The sequence below is a fragment of the Schistocerca americana genome, chromosome X (assembly GCF_021461395.2).
Source record: "Schistocerca americana isolate TAMUIC-IGC-003095 chromosome X, iqSchAmer2.1, whole genome shotgun sequence".
NCBI classification, from domain to species: domain Eukaryota; kingdom Metazoa; phylum Arthropoda; class Insecta; order Orthoptera; family Acrididae; genus Schistocerca; species Schistocerca americana.
In genome coordinates this window covers 836,595,812-836,612,839 of record NC_060130.1, presented here as the reverse complement: position 1 = coordinate 836,612,839, position 17,028 = coordinate 836,595,812, and the positions used below count along the sequence as shown (strand labels likewise).

The window sequence follows — 17,028 nt, the reverse complement described above, 5'->3', positions numbered from 1 at the left end:
GATACACAATGTATGTCACCAACCTAGGAAGGAAATTCAGCAGATGAAAAGGGTGTGAAGAGACAGGCACTGCAAGTGTTGTCAGTCATGTTTGGCAAATCTCACTTTATATGCTACATAATAAGAAAACCTGAAGATCTGTGAGGGAAGCTCTCAGAATGAAGAGGCTTTGATTTTCAAGTCAGAGTGGACTGTTTCTTCCCTGTATTTTTAAGCCGCTTGTGTCTTAAATTGGTTTTTATATTTTGCTCAGTTAAATTTCTTTCTGACTTAGGCCAATTTGTTGTAGGTCGTGTGCACCTTTCTAAGCCAGTTTCCATTTCAATTTTCTAAAATGCTGTACAATTTTTCTAGTCAGTTGGCTAGCACTCATTCTTTGAATGTTCCTGCACAATGTTACCATTCTCCTAATTTTCTCTGTAATATTTTCTATACAATTATATACTTTGAAGTAATTAATTAAAATGTTTCTTTCTCAAAATCTTTCTTTTCTTATTTTTTTTTTATGTTGATCATAAAATTAGTATTTTTAGTGTCTTTGTGCATTATGGCCGAATTACTGTGTTTTAAGGATGAATTTTTGCTTTTCTGAAGAATGAATTTTTTTATTGCAACCCTCTTTTGTGAAGTTAAATGATAAGTTTGTCATAAGTAATTTTGCTTTGGTGATTTCTTTTTCTCTTCCATCTCCTAGATACAAAAATTTGTCTGTTCTTCTGAGATTCCATTATTTGTGCTTAATTGTGACAGTGCTGTTTTGGTGTTTGTCATTACCTCTATCCATTGTACACCCAATTTATATTCCACTTCTGAAATTAGTTTCTGTCAATTTCTTCTTCCATTGTCTCATAACTTTTTCAGGAACATAGTTGAACAAGACTGAAGATAGTCCATCACCTTGTATAACTCCTTTCTGAATCTCAAATGAGTCTGAAATTTCTCCAATAAAATTTACTTTAGGTTTTGTATTTGTTAGTGTTTATTTGAAGAGCTCCTCTGTTTTTTTGTCTGTGCCACTTTTTCCATGGTTTGGAATAAAGTTCATAGACTCATAAGGATTTTTAAAATCTGCAAATGTACACTAGTCCAGCAAATGTACCAAAGTTCTTTCTTGTACTATCAACTTCAGATTGATGATTTGTTCCGTGCATGACCTACCTCTCCTAAAATCTGCCCCTTATTATCCAAATTCTGCATCCAGCCATTTTTATATTTGTCCAAGAAGTGCTACAGAAAATATTTTGTTTGCCTTATTTTCTTCCTCCTCTCTCTCTCTCTCTCTCTCTCTCTCTCTCTCTGCTTTTATAATCTACGGAAATTCTGAATGGAAGTAAATTTTTAAAAATTTGAAGTGAATTCAGTATGGTCCTTCCCTTTCCAAATCAGCATGTTTGAAGCAACTAAGGTTTGCAGAAAGACACTAAACATCATAAAGTGCCACAGCCACAGGTCATGATGAGCAGACACAACACTTCTGTTCTAGTTCTACATGTCTTATGTTGGGTCCTGTCTGCATAATTGTAGTTCTCCCCAGTCATCCTTAAGCTTCCAGTGGTCACACCTAAAGAAGTTACACAGTAGGTCGAATTCATGACAGTAGTCATCCACTGAGTTTATCTGTTGTATATGATTATATAATGTATTTTTATTTCTATTAATATGTATTATTGCCATAATATGAGCTCCAAAAAACAAAATATACATTAAAATGGTTTATTTTTTAATTATGAATCTTAGTTTGTATAAAAATAAGTACAAACACAAAAGTGAAATACACAAACTTCGCAAACTTTTACAACATACTTTACAAATGTAATTTTAACCATATATCAGTTCCATTTGAGAAAGTTAATAAACAAAAATAAAATCATTCAAAACAGTCGTTAAACATGTCGGAACAATGATCTGGGCATACCCAATCTAGACACTTCGAGCACAACCTTCTTGTAGTTTTATTTTTTGCTCGACCACAGATCTGGCATCTCCCCCTTGCACCTGCAGGCCAGTGTTCATTTTGACTGAATTTTGGTTCTTCTGTCTCAAGTAAAAGATCACCTTTTTTTCCTAATTTCAACTGGCACCTGAGGATTTTTGACACATTGTTGTATTTGGTGTGAAATCAGCTCCCAGCAAAATGATTCTATAAAATCATCTCGTTTTACTGCTTTATAGCCATTATTCACTGATTATATGCACTGTGCGTGTATCCTAGACAAGTTCAGAAGATCGAAGAAAATAACAGCAGGCCATCTCCTTGTGTTCCTCGCCACTGAATAGTTTGCACAAAGCTGATCCACCACATCAACAACAACTTTTTGCTTATTGTAAAAAGTGACAATTTCATGTTTTCTTTTGTCTCCAGTTGATACATCAATTGAATCATCCTCGTGCATTGAAGATACCAGAATCATGGATTTGTTTTTTTCTTTGGGTGTACGAAACAGGAGTCTTATTTATTTATTTTTTAACCAAAAACAGAAGTATTCAGTTGCTTCTTTTTATTTGGTAGGAACTTTTTTGGCAGCTCCCTTTTATTTTTTATTTATTTTTTTTCTTCCAAGTAATGGTTCCACCAGAGGAATACTGGTAAATGAATTATTACCAGTAATATTCCTATTAGAGCTATAAATTGGTTTGGCAAGGCAGAGGACATCTTTTCCAGCACTGCTGACTAAATAAGGCCCTCATTCCTGTTTTCCACAGTAAACTTCTAAATTCATTGTGTGCATCATTCTACAATCTACTAGTGTGAATATCTTTATTCCATATTTGACAGGTTTGCTTGGAATAAACTGTCAGAAGGAACACTTCCCCCTAAAAGGAAGCAGTTGTTCATCAACTGTGAGGTATTCACCTGGTGTGAAATAATGCTGAAAGTTCTTTATAAATTGTTCCATAAGGTCACGAATTGGCACTAGCTTGTCTGATTTTCTTCTGTCTGCTTTTGTGCTGTAGTCATCAAAGCAGAGGTACCACATCAGAAAATGAACCTATGCTCACTCATTGATAAATACACTACTGGCCATTAAAATTGTTACACCACGAAGATGACGTGCTACAGACGCAAAATTTAACCGACAGGAAGAGAAGGTGCTGTGATATGCAAATGATAAGCTTTTCAAAGCATTCACACAAGTTTGGCACTGGTGGCGACACCTACAACATGCTGACATGAGGGAAGTTTCCAACCGATTTCTCATACACAAACAGCAGTTGACCAGTGTTGCCTGGTGAAACGTTGTCGTGATGCCTCGTGTAAGGAGGAGAAATGCATACCCATCACGTGTCTGACTTTGATAAAAGTCAGATTGTAGCCTATCGTGATTGCGGTTTATCGTATCACGACATTGCTGCTTGCGTTGGTCAATTTCCAATGACTGTTAGCAGACTATGGAATCAGTGGGTTCAGGAGGGTAATATGGAACGCCGTGCTGGATCCCAATGGCCTCGTATCACTATCAGTCAAGGTGACAGGCACCTTATCCGCATGGCTGTAACGGATCGTGCAGCCACGTCTCAATCCCAGCAGATGGGGACGTTTGCAAGACAACAACCATATGCACGAACAGTTCGACGACGTTTGCAGCAGCATGGACTATCAGCTCGGAGACCATGGCTGCGGTTACCTTTGACGTTGCATCACAGACAGGAGTGCCTGCAATGGTGTACTCAATGATGAACCTGGGTGCACGAATGGCAAAACGTCATTTTTTCGAATGAATCCAGGTTCTGTTTACAGCATCATGGTGGTCGCATACGTGTTTGGCGACATCGTGGTGAACGCACATTGGAAGTGTGTATTCGTCATCGCCATACTGGCGTGTCACGTGGTGTGATGGCATGCAGTGCCATTGGTTGCACATCTTGGTCACCTCTTGTTCGCATTGACGGCACTTTGAACAGTGGACGTTACATTTCAGATGTGTTACGAACCGTGTCTCTACCCTTCATTCGATCCCTGTTAAACCCTACATTTCAGCAGGATAGAGCACGTCCGCATGTTGCAGGTCCTGTACGGGCCTTTCTGGATACAGAAAATGTTCGACTGCTGCTCTGGCCAGCACATACTCCAGATCTCTCACCAATTGAAAACGTCTGGTCAATGGTGGCCGAGCAACTGGCTCGTCACAATACGCCAGTCACTACTCTTGACGAACTGTGGTATCGTGTTGAATCTGCATGGGCAGTTGTACCTTTACACACCATCCAAGCTCTGTTTGACTCAATGCCCAGGCATATCAAGGCCGTTATTATGGGCAGAGGTGGTTGTTCTGGGTACTGATTTCTCAGGATCTATGCACCCAAATTGCGTGAAAATGTAATCACATGAAAGTTCTAGTAAAATATATTTGTCAAATGAATACCTGTTTATCATCTGCACTTCTTCTTGGTGTAGCAATTTTAATGGCCAGTAGTGTAGTAAGTTTCTATTCCACATCCTTTGGAGTTATCCCATTTTTGAGTACTTGTTCTGCTACAATGACGAGAACCAATAAGGAAAATAATTCCAATCAGGGCATTAATTTCAATTTCATCTGTGAGACGAGCATTCCTGTCTCTGGAGAAATTATTCTTAATTTTCTGAATATACAGATTTGTATCTTTTTGTAATGATACTGATTATTCCATCATCAACAAATAGTCGCAATGCATCTGTTTTTGTTTTACCATCTTTAGCTCTGTCTTTTGGCCCCAATAAGTGGCTTATTATATTATGTGATTGAATTTTCACATTTTCATCTGAATCGCATTTGCCATAATGGAAACTTTGTTTTACTGAAATAAAACAAGAAAATAACTAAAAAAGATAGATAAATACAGTTAAATTTTAATATGATGTAATGTGCGCTAAAAAGTGTTAAGTAAGTGAAATACTGAAGGAATACATAAGTCAAAAATACTTACGTGAAATGTTGCGTGGATGATATATGTCATCTAGGCAAAAGAAAATGCAACTGCTCTTAGCAAATGACAAATTTCAGCTGACACGTGTGGCTACAGTATGTCTCAACCCCTCGCCTGCAGACACGTGGGGGCTGGTCCTCATTGTTGCCAAAACAAATTAATGGTTGCAATTCGAAGAGGAGTGGATGACTATTGTCATCCATGCGACCACTTGAGGGTTAACAGTTAGGACAGGAAAGGTGGAAATGATTGTAGTTCTCTAAGTGGCTTATGGATTATAGATGCAGAAATTTATAATGTATGTTAAGATCAATGTCACACTCCATGGCTAGAGGACTCTAGCCACTCCACATTATACCGTTGTTAATGTTTCACATGTTGCTTAGCTTCAAAAGGAACAAAATCCATTGTGAATTATGGAGTCGTTTTGTGTCCAGACAAAGTAATATTTTGAGGCTTTCTGTATACACCCAATTATGATTATTAACCCTTCAAGTTAGTAGTTTGTGTGGGCAGGCTTAAGCTAGCCTAGTAACATAGTGGCAGTATTTCATTTGACTCCTAATAAAGAAATGCAATATTTAATTTAAATTGTGCTTACACAGGAATCATTTGCACAACATTGATGAAATACTGAAACAATTAATAATAGACTTTTATTACACTTAAAACATACATGATTGCTTAAAATGAGTTTCCAGTCTGGCATACTCTGCAACCGTCTTCAGAACAGAGCCCTGCATAAACTCTCTTCTTGTGAGTTTCAAGCAGTTCGGTTACAAGAACCAGTCTGTAGTTTAGTTGTGCTTCTCCCTTTGAATAATGGATGCATTTTTCAATGAAATATTCTTTAGCCTTTTAAACACTTCGATGTACCTCTTTGCACCATTTGACACTCAGATTTCTAAGGGAGCACAAACTTAGTATGAATTCCTTAAGGTCCAGATATAATAGTAGCCCAGACTATTTTTAAATATTTGCTCTTATCATGTTTCAGCATGACATTAAGTATTCAATGAAAAGAAAGTATGTTTCAGGTGATCAGCTATAGGATGGTCTCCTTAAGTTGTGTGATGCTTCCGCCAAAGCTAATCTCGGCACACAATTATTACACTTCCATTTCCTCCACTGTCCACTACCAGCAGCTCTGTGCTTTTCACTTTTGATACCACCTTCCAGTCCATCGACCACACCACATCCATGGCATTGGTGCTGTTAAAATGTACTTTCCTAATGCCCTAAAGACTCTAAACTCTGATAAATCCAACTGATTATTTCTAACCAAAAGTGATATTGTGTGATGACAGTTAGATCTTCAAATAAATCTGTGGCACAGTCATATGTGATACTAACCTATTTGTAGGTCATATAGAGGGGCTCTTCCTAGCCATCCAAAATGCAACAACCCTCATGTTTCTGGATTCCATGAGGTCACTTTAGTTGTGAGCGTAGGACTAAGGCACTCCTCTCAACATTGCTCCACAACTCAGCACATTGTTAACAGTTTATAATTTGAGCCACTTCTGTTCATGGAGTGTCCTCCTGCATGTTTGATTAGTACTTATGAATCCTCAGACGTGCATCAAAATATCAGCACTTCGATAGCTAATAACTGTTGCCTATCATCATATCCCTACCTTCAGCCATGCTGCCTGTGGATGCTGAACTGCTAACTGGTGACCATGCAGCATACAACCACATCTACATATTGCAGAGGGTCACCAAGAATTGGATCAGTTGAACTTTACCCCCTATTAGGACTTTGTCTTCTTTTTGTCAAGCCCTAAAAAAGTCTACTTTTCGCCGTGCTCTAAAAATGAGGAACATCTGTTGAACACACAGGTCTATGAGAAGTAGCCATCTCACTTACCAAATTTGCTGCAACAATGGCCTGAATCATTAACCAGGTGTTCCTGTTAACAAGTCACTATTGACAAACGATACCCAGTTGTAAACTTGATGACATTGTTACTGAGCATGCTACTTATCATGATGATGTTAAATTGAAAAGCTGTTTTTCAACTCATTCCATCTGGATACTCTCCTCCAGCAGCTCTTATTTAGTGCACTGGTGTTAATGTCCATCCCACCCTCAAATCTCATATATTCCACTAACTTCTGCTGCTCCTCCTTTCCTTGTTCTAATTCCTTGTTCTCACTCCTTCCCTGAAACTAGCTTTCTCTTCCCATATACAACCTATTTCCATTACATTTTGTCTCAATGTTGCACATCTTACTTTTACTCTTGCGTCTTTTGGTCCCTTACTCACCTGTACTACTGCTCCTTCGCATCCCTACCCCTCTTACCCCACTAATGGAGAAAATGAAGCAATAATGCGTATGTGTGCACACATGTGATATGCGTACACACTTCCTGTAGTTTCATATTCGCTTTGGTGGTTGCAAGTGTCTCTTTTTATTATGGTGGTAAAGTACCTTGAATATATTTTGTGGAAATGTATTATTAGGAAATGCTTGATGCCGGCCGGAGTGGCCGTGCGGTTCTAGGCGCTACAGTCTGGAGCTGAGCAACTGCTACGGTCGCAGGTTCGAATCCTGCCTTGGGCATGGATGTGTGTGATGTCCTTACTTAGGTTAGTTAGGTTTAATTAGTTCTAAGTTCTAGGCGACTGATGACCTCAGAAGTTAAGTCGCATAGTGCTCAGAGCCATTTGAACCATTTTTGAAATGCTTGATGTTCAGTGTGCAAGATATTTTATTTGAAATATTTTGATAGTTTTTGGAATGGATATTAATTTTGTTCCAGTAAGTCCCTGGGAAGAAAGTGATGATAACTACGAACAGCCTGTTATGTCCCCATCTCAAGCAGAAGCTGATGATGGTGAGTGCACAAAATTTTAATAACTCTTTAGTAACATGAATAGATGAATTTTGTGAGATATTCACAAACAGAAATTAGAAAGCTCTTTCTCTATTGACATACATTCATTTTGGGCAATCCTTTTTACTCCATGGATTAAATTCTTATTTGGAAACATGTACCTTATCATACCAAACCCCCACATACTAATTCCTGTCACTGAATTTAACATTTATTTCTGTTCTGTGAACTTAGCCATGAATGCTTAAGATGCAGCCATCGTAAAATGAGAATTAATTTAATTGACGTGTTCTATGTCAATACAGTACATCGTGGAAGTGGTCCATGAAATACTTCGTGACCAACCAACCAACCAACTTGGTGATATCAAGTCTTGAAAATTGTAATTTGTTTTGTATTAGGCACATACCCACAGCTATTAAGTAAAAGTGTACACCATCAAGATGATGTATTAAGATTATTTTAGCTTGTCTTCTGTCCTGTGTGGCGTAGGTACAAACTTTTCATCACTTGCTCTGGTGGGTTCACTGAACCATGGGGAAATGAACACATGTCCCTATATGTCCTTAATAGAGTGAGTTCATGAAATGAGCAAAACACTAACAGATTCAGAACACAGTGAAGTTGGTGTAGCAATACAGCTGTGCCTACTCAGTAATCACTCAAGACCAGGAACAAACTGAATCAATTTGGCTCTTAACTGGTGCGATACAAACAATGACCAAGTACAGCAAGTAGTGAGCCACACTTCAAGTTTGGGTCACAGGCTCTGTGACAGTCACCACCAGGTGGCTTGATGTGACGCGCATATCTCTGCAGTGGCTTGCTTTATTCTGGCAGCCTTCAGCGACTGCTCGCAGCCTTAGTACCTCTTGACATGTCCATGTCTGTGCTAGGTGGGAAATTCAAATCACTTTCAGATACAAAACCTCTCATTCATTTAAACAGCATGTAGGTCGTGAAGTGGCCTGACCTATGCCAACTGTGTCAAAGACAGGTAGAGGGTGAAACCAGAATCACCATCAATAGCTCAAACAACATGTCCTCCATGGCCAGAGGGAAAGTGGCATCAATTGCATGGACTGAGGCACTGAGGCCCAGTAAAGATCTTAGAGGTGCAAGTTGGGTCACGTGTGGTGGGGGTGACACCAACAGGCCATCCTCAATCAGCACCCCATTCCAAGAACATGCACGGTCCCATGATAGTTCAGAATGGGTGGCACCAGCAGTGGAGCAGGAGGTGTGCACGGTGTGGACAGATCAGGGATCCACTTGCATTGGCTCCCACTGCTTGTCATTATTCTCCTGTCGATGCCTTGCACTGGGGCAGAGGGTGGAGGGGAGGGGAAAGAAGCAAGCCCAGAGGGCGGTATGGTTTTTGGATAAGTCCAGTAGTGGTGCCCCATCAGTGCCTGAGGAGGGTTTGGGAATGATATGCCGTGCGATTGGCAGAGTTGATTGCGGTGGCAGACCAGCTGCTTCTGGCTGACTGCCACCTCAAACATCTGTGCCCCCCCCACCCCTCAATTGACGACCGTGACTCTCTAGGTCCACTGGCCACCTGGAATTTCAACTAAACATGCATGCCCGTATGTGACAGTCAACATGGTTATTTGGTTGGGAGTGGGGGCACAGAGCCTGCTCTGCTGGATGCGGAAGGTCAGACAGGGTCATAATTGGTCCCTGTGCAAAATCTTGGCCAGGTTACACCCCTTGACAAGGGTGGACTGGTACATGCCCAGGAATCTGGGCAGTGCATCCATTGAGTTTGCCACCATAAAAATTTTTTCATCAGCAGCTTGAATGTACCGACCAACTGCTCAACTTCTGAATTGGACACCAGGTGCAACAGGGTGGTGGTCAGGTGCTCGATATAATTACGTATAAAAAAAATCCTGAAATGCTGAGGCCATGAACTGTGGTCCATTGGCAGAAACTAAAGTAGCTGGGGCTGCTTACATAGCAAAGATAGTAGATGAGGCCCATACCATGGTCCTGGAGGGTGTTGTAGATACCCATACTACCATATGGAGAATTGAAGGGGCATCAATGACCAACAACCAACCATTCCCTGGAAGGGGCTGGCAAAATCTGTGGGTACTCTTTGCCATGGATGGTCAGGGTGAACCCACAGGTTAAAACGCTGTACAGAGGCTGACTGGTTATAAACACAGATATAGCAATTGCAGATTATCATTCAACAGCAACATCTTATCCCAGCCAGTACATGTGACACTGCACCAACGCTTTCATTCGGCACATTCCCCAATGTGCAGTGTGGACGAGTTGTAATATGCAGAACCTGAGTGTGGGAGGGACTACCACCTGACACTCCATGTCACCCGCGACTAACAACATGAATCCTTCCATAACATTAAGTCTGTGCCTGAGAGAAAAGTAACGACACCACTCTGGGTCCACATCTTTAGGCAGATGTTCAGTCGGGCCTGCCACACCATGGACAACACCCGTCGAAGGAGCAAATCTCAACTTTTCTCTGCTGCCACATTGCCTGCCACCAGCGGTGTGCCACTGGTTCATGTCCAATGCAAAACACAGCATTTCATGTCTGTCAAAATTGGCATCAGAGCCACACAGCAAACGAAACAGGGCATTGGCTGTAGAGTTGCATGGTAGTTCTGTAACGGATGTCATAAGTGCAGTTACTAAGAAATGTTGGTTACATGTATCATAGATAGCTTGAACGATTCTTTTGTTGAAATGATGTGGAATGAGTCAGTTAATGGAATATACAGGGTGTTACAAAAAGGTACGGCCAAACTTTCAGGAAACATTCCTCACACACAAAGAAAGAAAGTATGTTATGTGGACATGTGTCCGGAAACGCTTACTTTCCATGTTAGAGCTCATTTTATTACTTCTCTTCAAATCACATTAATCATGGAATGGAAACACACAGCAACAGAACGCACTAGCGTGACTTCAAACACTTTGTTACAGGAAATGTTTAAAATGTCCTCCGTTAGCGAGGATACATGCATCCACCCTCCATTGCATGGAATCCCTGATGCGCTGATGCAGCCCTGGAGAATGGCGTATTGTATCACAGCCGTCAACAATACGAGCACGAAGAGTCTCTACATTTGGCACCGGGGTTGCGTAGACAAGAGCTTTCAAATGCCCTCATAAATGAAAGTCAAGAGGGTTGAGGTCAGGAGAGCGTGGAGGCCATGGAATTGGTCCGCCTCTACCAATCCATCAGTCACCAAATCTGTTGTTGAGAAGCGTACGAACACTTCGACTGAAATGTGCAGGAGCTCCATCGTGCATGAACTTGTAAAGGCACATGTTCTAGCAGCACAGGTAGAGTATCCCGTATGAAATCATGATAACATGCTCCATTGAGCGTAGGTGGAAGAACATGGGGCCCAATCAAGACATCACCAACAATGCCTGCCCAAACGTTCACAGAAAATCTGTGTTGATGGCGTGATTGCACAATTGTGTGCGGATTCTCATCAGCCCACACATGTTGATTGTGAAAATTTACAATTTGATCACATTGGAATGAAGCCTCATCCGTAAAGAGTGCATTTGCACTGAAATGAGGATTGACACATTGTTGGATGAAGCATTCGCAGAAGTGTACCCGTGGAGGCCAATCAGCTGCTGATAGTGCCTGCACACGCTGTACATGGTACGGAAACAACTGGTTCTCCCGTAGCACTCTCCCTACAGTGACGTGGTCAACGTTACCTTGTACAGCAGCAACTTCTCTGACGCTGACATTAGGATTATTGTCAACTGCACGAAGAATTGCCTCGTCCATTGCAGGTGTCCTTGTCGTTCTAGGTCTTCCCCAGTCGCGAGTCATAGGCTGGAATGTTCCGTGCTCCCTAAGATGCCGATCAATTGCTTCGAATGTCTTCCTGTCTGGACACCTTCGTTGTGGAAATCTGTCTCGATACAGACGTACAGCGCCACACCTGTTGCCCCGTGCTAATCCATACATCAAATGGGCATCTGCCAACTCCGCATATGTAAACATTGCACTGACTGGAAAACCACGTTCGTGATGAACACTAACCTGTTGATGCTATGTACTGATGTGCTTGATGCTAGTACTGTAGAGCAATGAGTTGCATGTCAACACAAGCACCGAAGTCAACATTACCTTCCTTCAATTGCGCCAACTGGCGGTGAATCGAGGAAGTACAGTACATACTGATGAAACTAAAATGAGCTCTAACATGGAAATTAATCGTTTCCGGACACCTGTCCACATAACATCTTTTCTTTATTTGTGTGTCAGGAATGTTTCCTGAAAGTTTGGCCGTACCTTTTTGTAACACCCTGTATATACATGATTAGTGTTACCATTAATGAATACATTATCATTTTATCCCTACTTGTGCAACTACACTTAAAAACCAGTTTATTTATTTTATTTACTGGATACCAACTTTTAAGGAGAAATTTGTCAATGGAATAGAAATAGTTGTCCAGGAGAAATGATTTTAAATTTGATTTAAAACTTACTTTGCTACCTGTCAGATATTTTATATTATTGGGAAAATGATCAAAAATTTTTATCGTCGCACATTGAACTCCTCTCTGAGCCTCTGACAACTTTAACAGTGTTGCAGCTATTCTGCTGTTCTATCTAAAACTTGGTACCATAGAGGTAGACATGTAACTTCCACACAACATAAATGATGGCCAAAACCTCTTTTTCAATCTGCAAATACACTGAAGTGCAAAATAAACTGGTATAGTCATGTGTATTCAAATATAGAGATATGTAAACAGGCAGAATATGGCACTGCGATCGGCAACACCTATATAAGAAAACAAGTGTCTGGCACAGTTGTCAGATCAGTTGCTGCTGCTACAATGGCAGGTATCAAGATTTAAGTGAGCTTGAACATGGTGTTATAGCCTTCACATGAGCGATGGGACACAGCATCTCTGAGGTAGCGATAAAGTGGGGATTTTCCTGTATGACCACTTCATGAGAGTAACGGGAATATCAGGAATCGGATAAGACATCAAATATCCAATATCACTGTGGCTGGAAAAAGATCCTGCAAGAACAGGACCGATGACTACTGAAGAGAATCATTCAAAATAACAGAAGTGCAACCCTTCTGCAAATTGCTTCAGATTTCAATGCTTGGCCATCAACAAGTGTCTGCATACAAACCATTCAACAAAACATCATCGATATGGGCTTTAGGAGCTGAAGGCCCACTTGTGTACCCTTGGTGAGTGCACAACACAAAGCTTTATGCCTTGCCTGGGCACATCAACACCAACATTGGACTTCGGTAACAGGAAACGTGTTGCTTGGTCAGATGAGTCTTGTTTCAAATTGTACCTAGCAGATGGACTGTATGAGTATGGAGTCAACCTCATGAATCCATGGACCATGCATGTCATCAGAGGACTGTTCAGGCTGGTGGAGGCTCTGTAACGGTGTGGGGCATGTGCAGTTGAGTGATATGAGACCCCTGATACTTCTAGATATGACTTTGACAGGTTTCACATATGTAAGCATCCTGTCTGATCACCTGCATCCATTATGTCCATTGTGCATTCCGAAAGACTTGGGCAATTACAGCAGGACACTATGACACTCCACATGTCCAGAATTGCTTCAGAGTGCCCCCAGGAACACTCTTCTAAGTTTAAACACTTCCGCCTCCCCAGACATGAAAATTATTGAACATATCTGGAATGCCTTGCAATGTGCTGTTCAGAAGAGATCTCCTCCCCCTCACTCTCTTATGGATTTATGGACAGCTCTTCAAGATTCATGGTGTCAGTTCCCTCCAGCACTACTCCAGACATTAGCCGAGTCCATGCCACATCATGTTGTGGTGCTTCTGCGTGCTTACTGGGGCCCTACACGATATTAGACAGGTGTACCAGTTTCTTTGGCTCTTGAGTGTAATTTTAGTGCAATGAATTCAATATCTTAGATACAAGTACCATAAGTTGTTCCATGCTGTTGGCAAGTTCATGCCACAGGATGGCACCAACACCACAGTCAGATGCATCAGTGGCCAGTGTTAAACCTTTTTACCAGCTGGAAAGTCACCAAACAAGGGCCCAACGTAAGACACTTCTTAAGTTACACAAACACCTCTGGCCACATAAACAGAGCACACTTATTATGTAACTGGTTAAGTGGGTGGGAAATATGAGCAGCATTTGGAATGATCTTGCCATCATAATTGACTTTTTCCAGAAAAGACTGCAATTCTTTAAGATTCTTAGGCTCCAATAAATTAATAATGCCAGTCACATGGTCGTGTGTGGGTGTAAGTCTGTCTTGACGTATTATGTAATCCAGATACTTGACTCTTGGCTGGAAGAAACTACACTTGGTGAGATGACAACATAGGACATTGACAGCAGCCACTCAAACAACAGTCATAAATTACACAAGTGCTGCTCCCATATGTCCCCCGTAACTAACAAATCATCCTAATAATTGACACAGTTAGGGATGTCCTGAATGAGGTGTTCTAGACACCTTTAAAAAAATCCAGGAACACTAGTGACCCCAAATGGCAATCTGAACATGATAAATTAATTACCAGAAACTGTTACATGGGCTCATCAAGAGGTGACTGAAGATATGCGTCAGTGAGATCAACTTTTGAAAAATGGTGACCTCCAGCCAACTTAGCTAAGAGTTCCTCTTGCCTCAGGGTTGGGTAGAAATAAACATTAGTCTGGGCATTAATGGTAGACTTTAAATCAACACAGATCTAAAGTGACTTATTAGGCTTTTGTACAGTTTTGTTAGCTGTCACCTACTGACTAGATGAGACTGGGGAAATAACACCAAGATTCTGCAAACTGTCTTGTTATGCCTTAACTTGTTCACACATGGTAAACAATATTGGACAAGCTCTACAAAACTTAAGCACCACTGCTGAATGCTTCAAAGAGGTGTGTGCCTGAAAATTCATAGCACTGCCTCAGTTTCAAACAACAGTCTGAAATTTTCACACATTGCATCCAGTCCTGCATATGGAATCACATTAGAAATTAGGTTCCTCTGATCCTGAATTTGAAACCCAAATAGTGTGAAAGTGAAACCATAAATGTTAGTAGTCATCCAAGAATTAACTACAAGCAAGGTTATTTGCTGAGCTACATTTTTGTATGTAGCTTACATCACTATTTGATCTTGGAGCAGGATCGACTGGCCATTGTACATTGCCACTTACCACCAGACCATGTGATGGTGGGGAGCCAATGTGCCAGTAAGAGTATCCATTAACAAGGGACATGGCTCCACTGGTGTCCAACCAAAAGTCTACCATCATCCTATCAACATCCAGTTCCGGCATGATACGCTGCATCCTGTCTGCTGTTGTCCCTGGCAGTGGCAGGATAGCTCGCAGCATGCTAGCACCTGAAGTAGGTGCCCTCCAGCTGATGCATACACTTTCAAGGTGTCGTGCCTTGTGACAAGCGAAACAGGTGACATCACGGTATGGGCAGTGATGCCAGTGATGATGGGGGTCACACTCCAGGCATGGTTTGATGGCACGACTTGTGCTGTGGTTCTCGTATGATGGGGAGGAAAATTCTTTAGGAGCAATTACTTCCTTTAGGGCATGTTGATAGAGAACTAAGCACTTTTGTCTTTTTGTGCATCTACCAATGCAGAGGGTGAGGAAGGACTAACTACTAAATCCCATGGCACCAGATTACCAGATGCACAAGAGCTCAGTGAACCAGATTGTGACCTTGACTGAGAGTTATCAGTTGATAGAAGAGCATGACTACATCTAATATTACTAACCATCTTGAAACCAGAAGAATTGCCAGAGCTTATGCTGAAGCAGTCACCTCACATGCCTTAGCTGTTTTTAACACAGCACTCAAAGTAGGCTCCAATATTTCTAAAGACTTTGGACTAGCCTCATGATCCGGAGCCAGGTGAGTTGTAATGTCCTAAATTAGAGACTCTGCGTAAGATGTGCCAAACTTTCGACAGGCAAAACAACACTTGCAAGCTAATCCTTGTAAATCAGCAGCCCACACTGCATAGGACTTTTTACTTTGCTTACAACGCTGATTGAACTTCAGCCTTAGTGCAGTTATGTACATTTGGTGACCGCAGCATTCAGTCAGCAAACTGTAAACTTCAGAAAACTTCAAACTACTGGGGTCCCTGGCAGTGGGCATAATTTATCCACCACTAGGCAACTGTAAAAATGCACAATGGCATTCAAGATCATCTGTTTGACTTGTCTGGTAGTGCAGTTTTAAACACTGTGAATAGACCTTGTCTTATCGAACGAAGCGAATAGTAGAGGGGGAGGGGGTTTGTGGAAACATCAGCTGTCATCTGTTATTGATTTTAGAAAAACTAAAACAACAATGTTTACTGTTCCTGCTGCTGCTCCAACTTGACAAACTCAGGATCCATGCTTCACTAAATGAAACAGCATGGTGAGGATGTTCCTCATCGCTGGTTTTCTGTCCTGTGTAGTGTAGGTACAAAGTGTTTGTCACTTGCGCCAGTGGGTACACAGAACCACAGTGAAATGAACACACATTCCAACAAGTCCACAGTGGACTGTGTTCATGAAGTGAATTAGACGCTAACAAGTCCGGGACATAGTGAAGTTGCCATAGCAATACAACAGTTCCAAATCGGTAACCATTTGAGACTAGAAACAAACTAAGTCAATTTGACAGTGCAAGAGCCCAATGTGGATAGCTACAAAGTGCAGAAGTAGAAACCCACAATGTGAGCCCAAGCCATAGGCTGTGCAGCAGTCAGTCACCACCAGGTGGCACCTCATGATGTGTGTACCTTGATGGTGGCTCTGCTTAAGATAGCAGCCCGCAGCTGCTGCTCACAGCCTTAGTGTCTCTGGCATGTCCATGTCCATGTTATCCAAGGAATCTAAATCACTGCCAGATACAAAGCTTGTACTGCATATAAAAGTTCCAATGGCAGAGAGAAAACAATCAGGAGGAAGGTGTAGAATGGGAAGCAGAAAGGTAAAACTTTTAATAATTTGCATTCTTCAGGCTCACAAGTCAAGGAATACACTACATTATTTTGAAGAGGTGGTGTTGATTGTTTAGCAGGAAAGTGTACAGTTAAATTCTTTGAAATTTGTGTATGAGTCAGAATAAGTTGTTTTTAGATAGTTAGACTAATAGAAGGAGACTTCAAGGCGAAATAAATGTGGAATGGAAATGGCATGTTGCATAGGAATAGTATTCTTAACTGCTGAGGAAAGGAAGCACTATTAGAGTTTAATATTCATCAAACATCAAAGGAT

At 41.2% G+C, this 17,028-nt stretch overlaps 1 protein-coding gene across 5 annotated transcripts in view; it reads left to right on the top strand.

Moving 5' to 3' along the window:
- LOC124555709 overlaps positions 1–17,028 on the top strand; it is a 411,411-nt gene that overhangs the window by 275,660 nt on the left and 118,723 nt on the right. For all 5 annotated transcript variants that reach the window (XM_047129715.1, XM_047129717.1, XM_047129716.1 and 2 more), the window contains one exon: positions 7,673–7,747. In XM_047129715.1, coding sequence (XP_046985671.1) covers positions 7,673–7,747 — 75 coding nt within the window. The remainder of the gene's footprint in view (positions 1–7,672; positions 7,748–17,028) is intronic.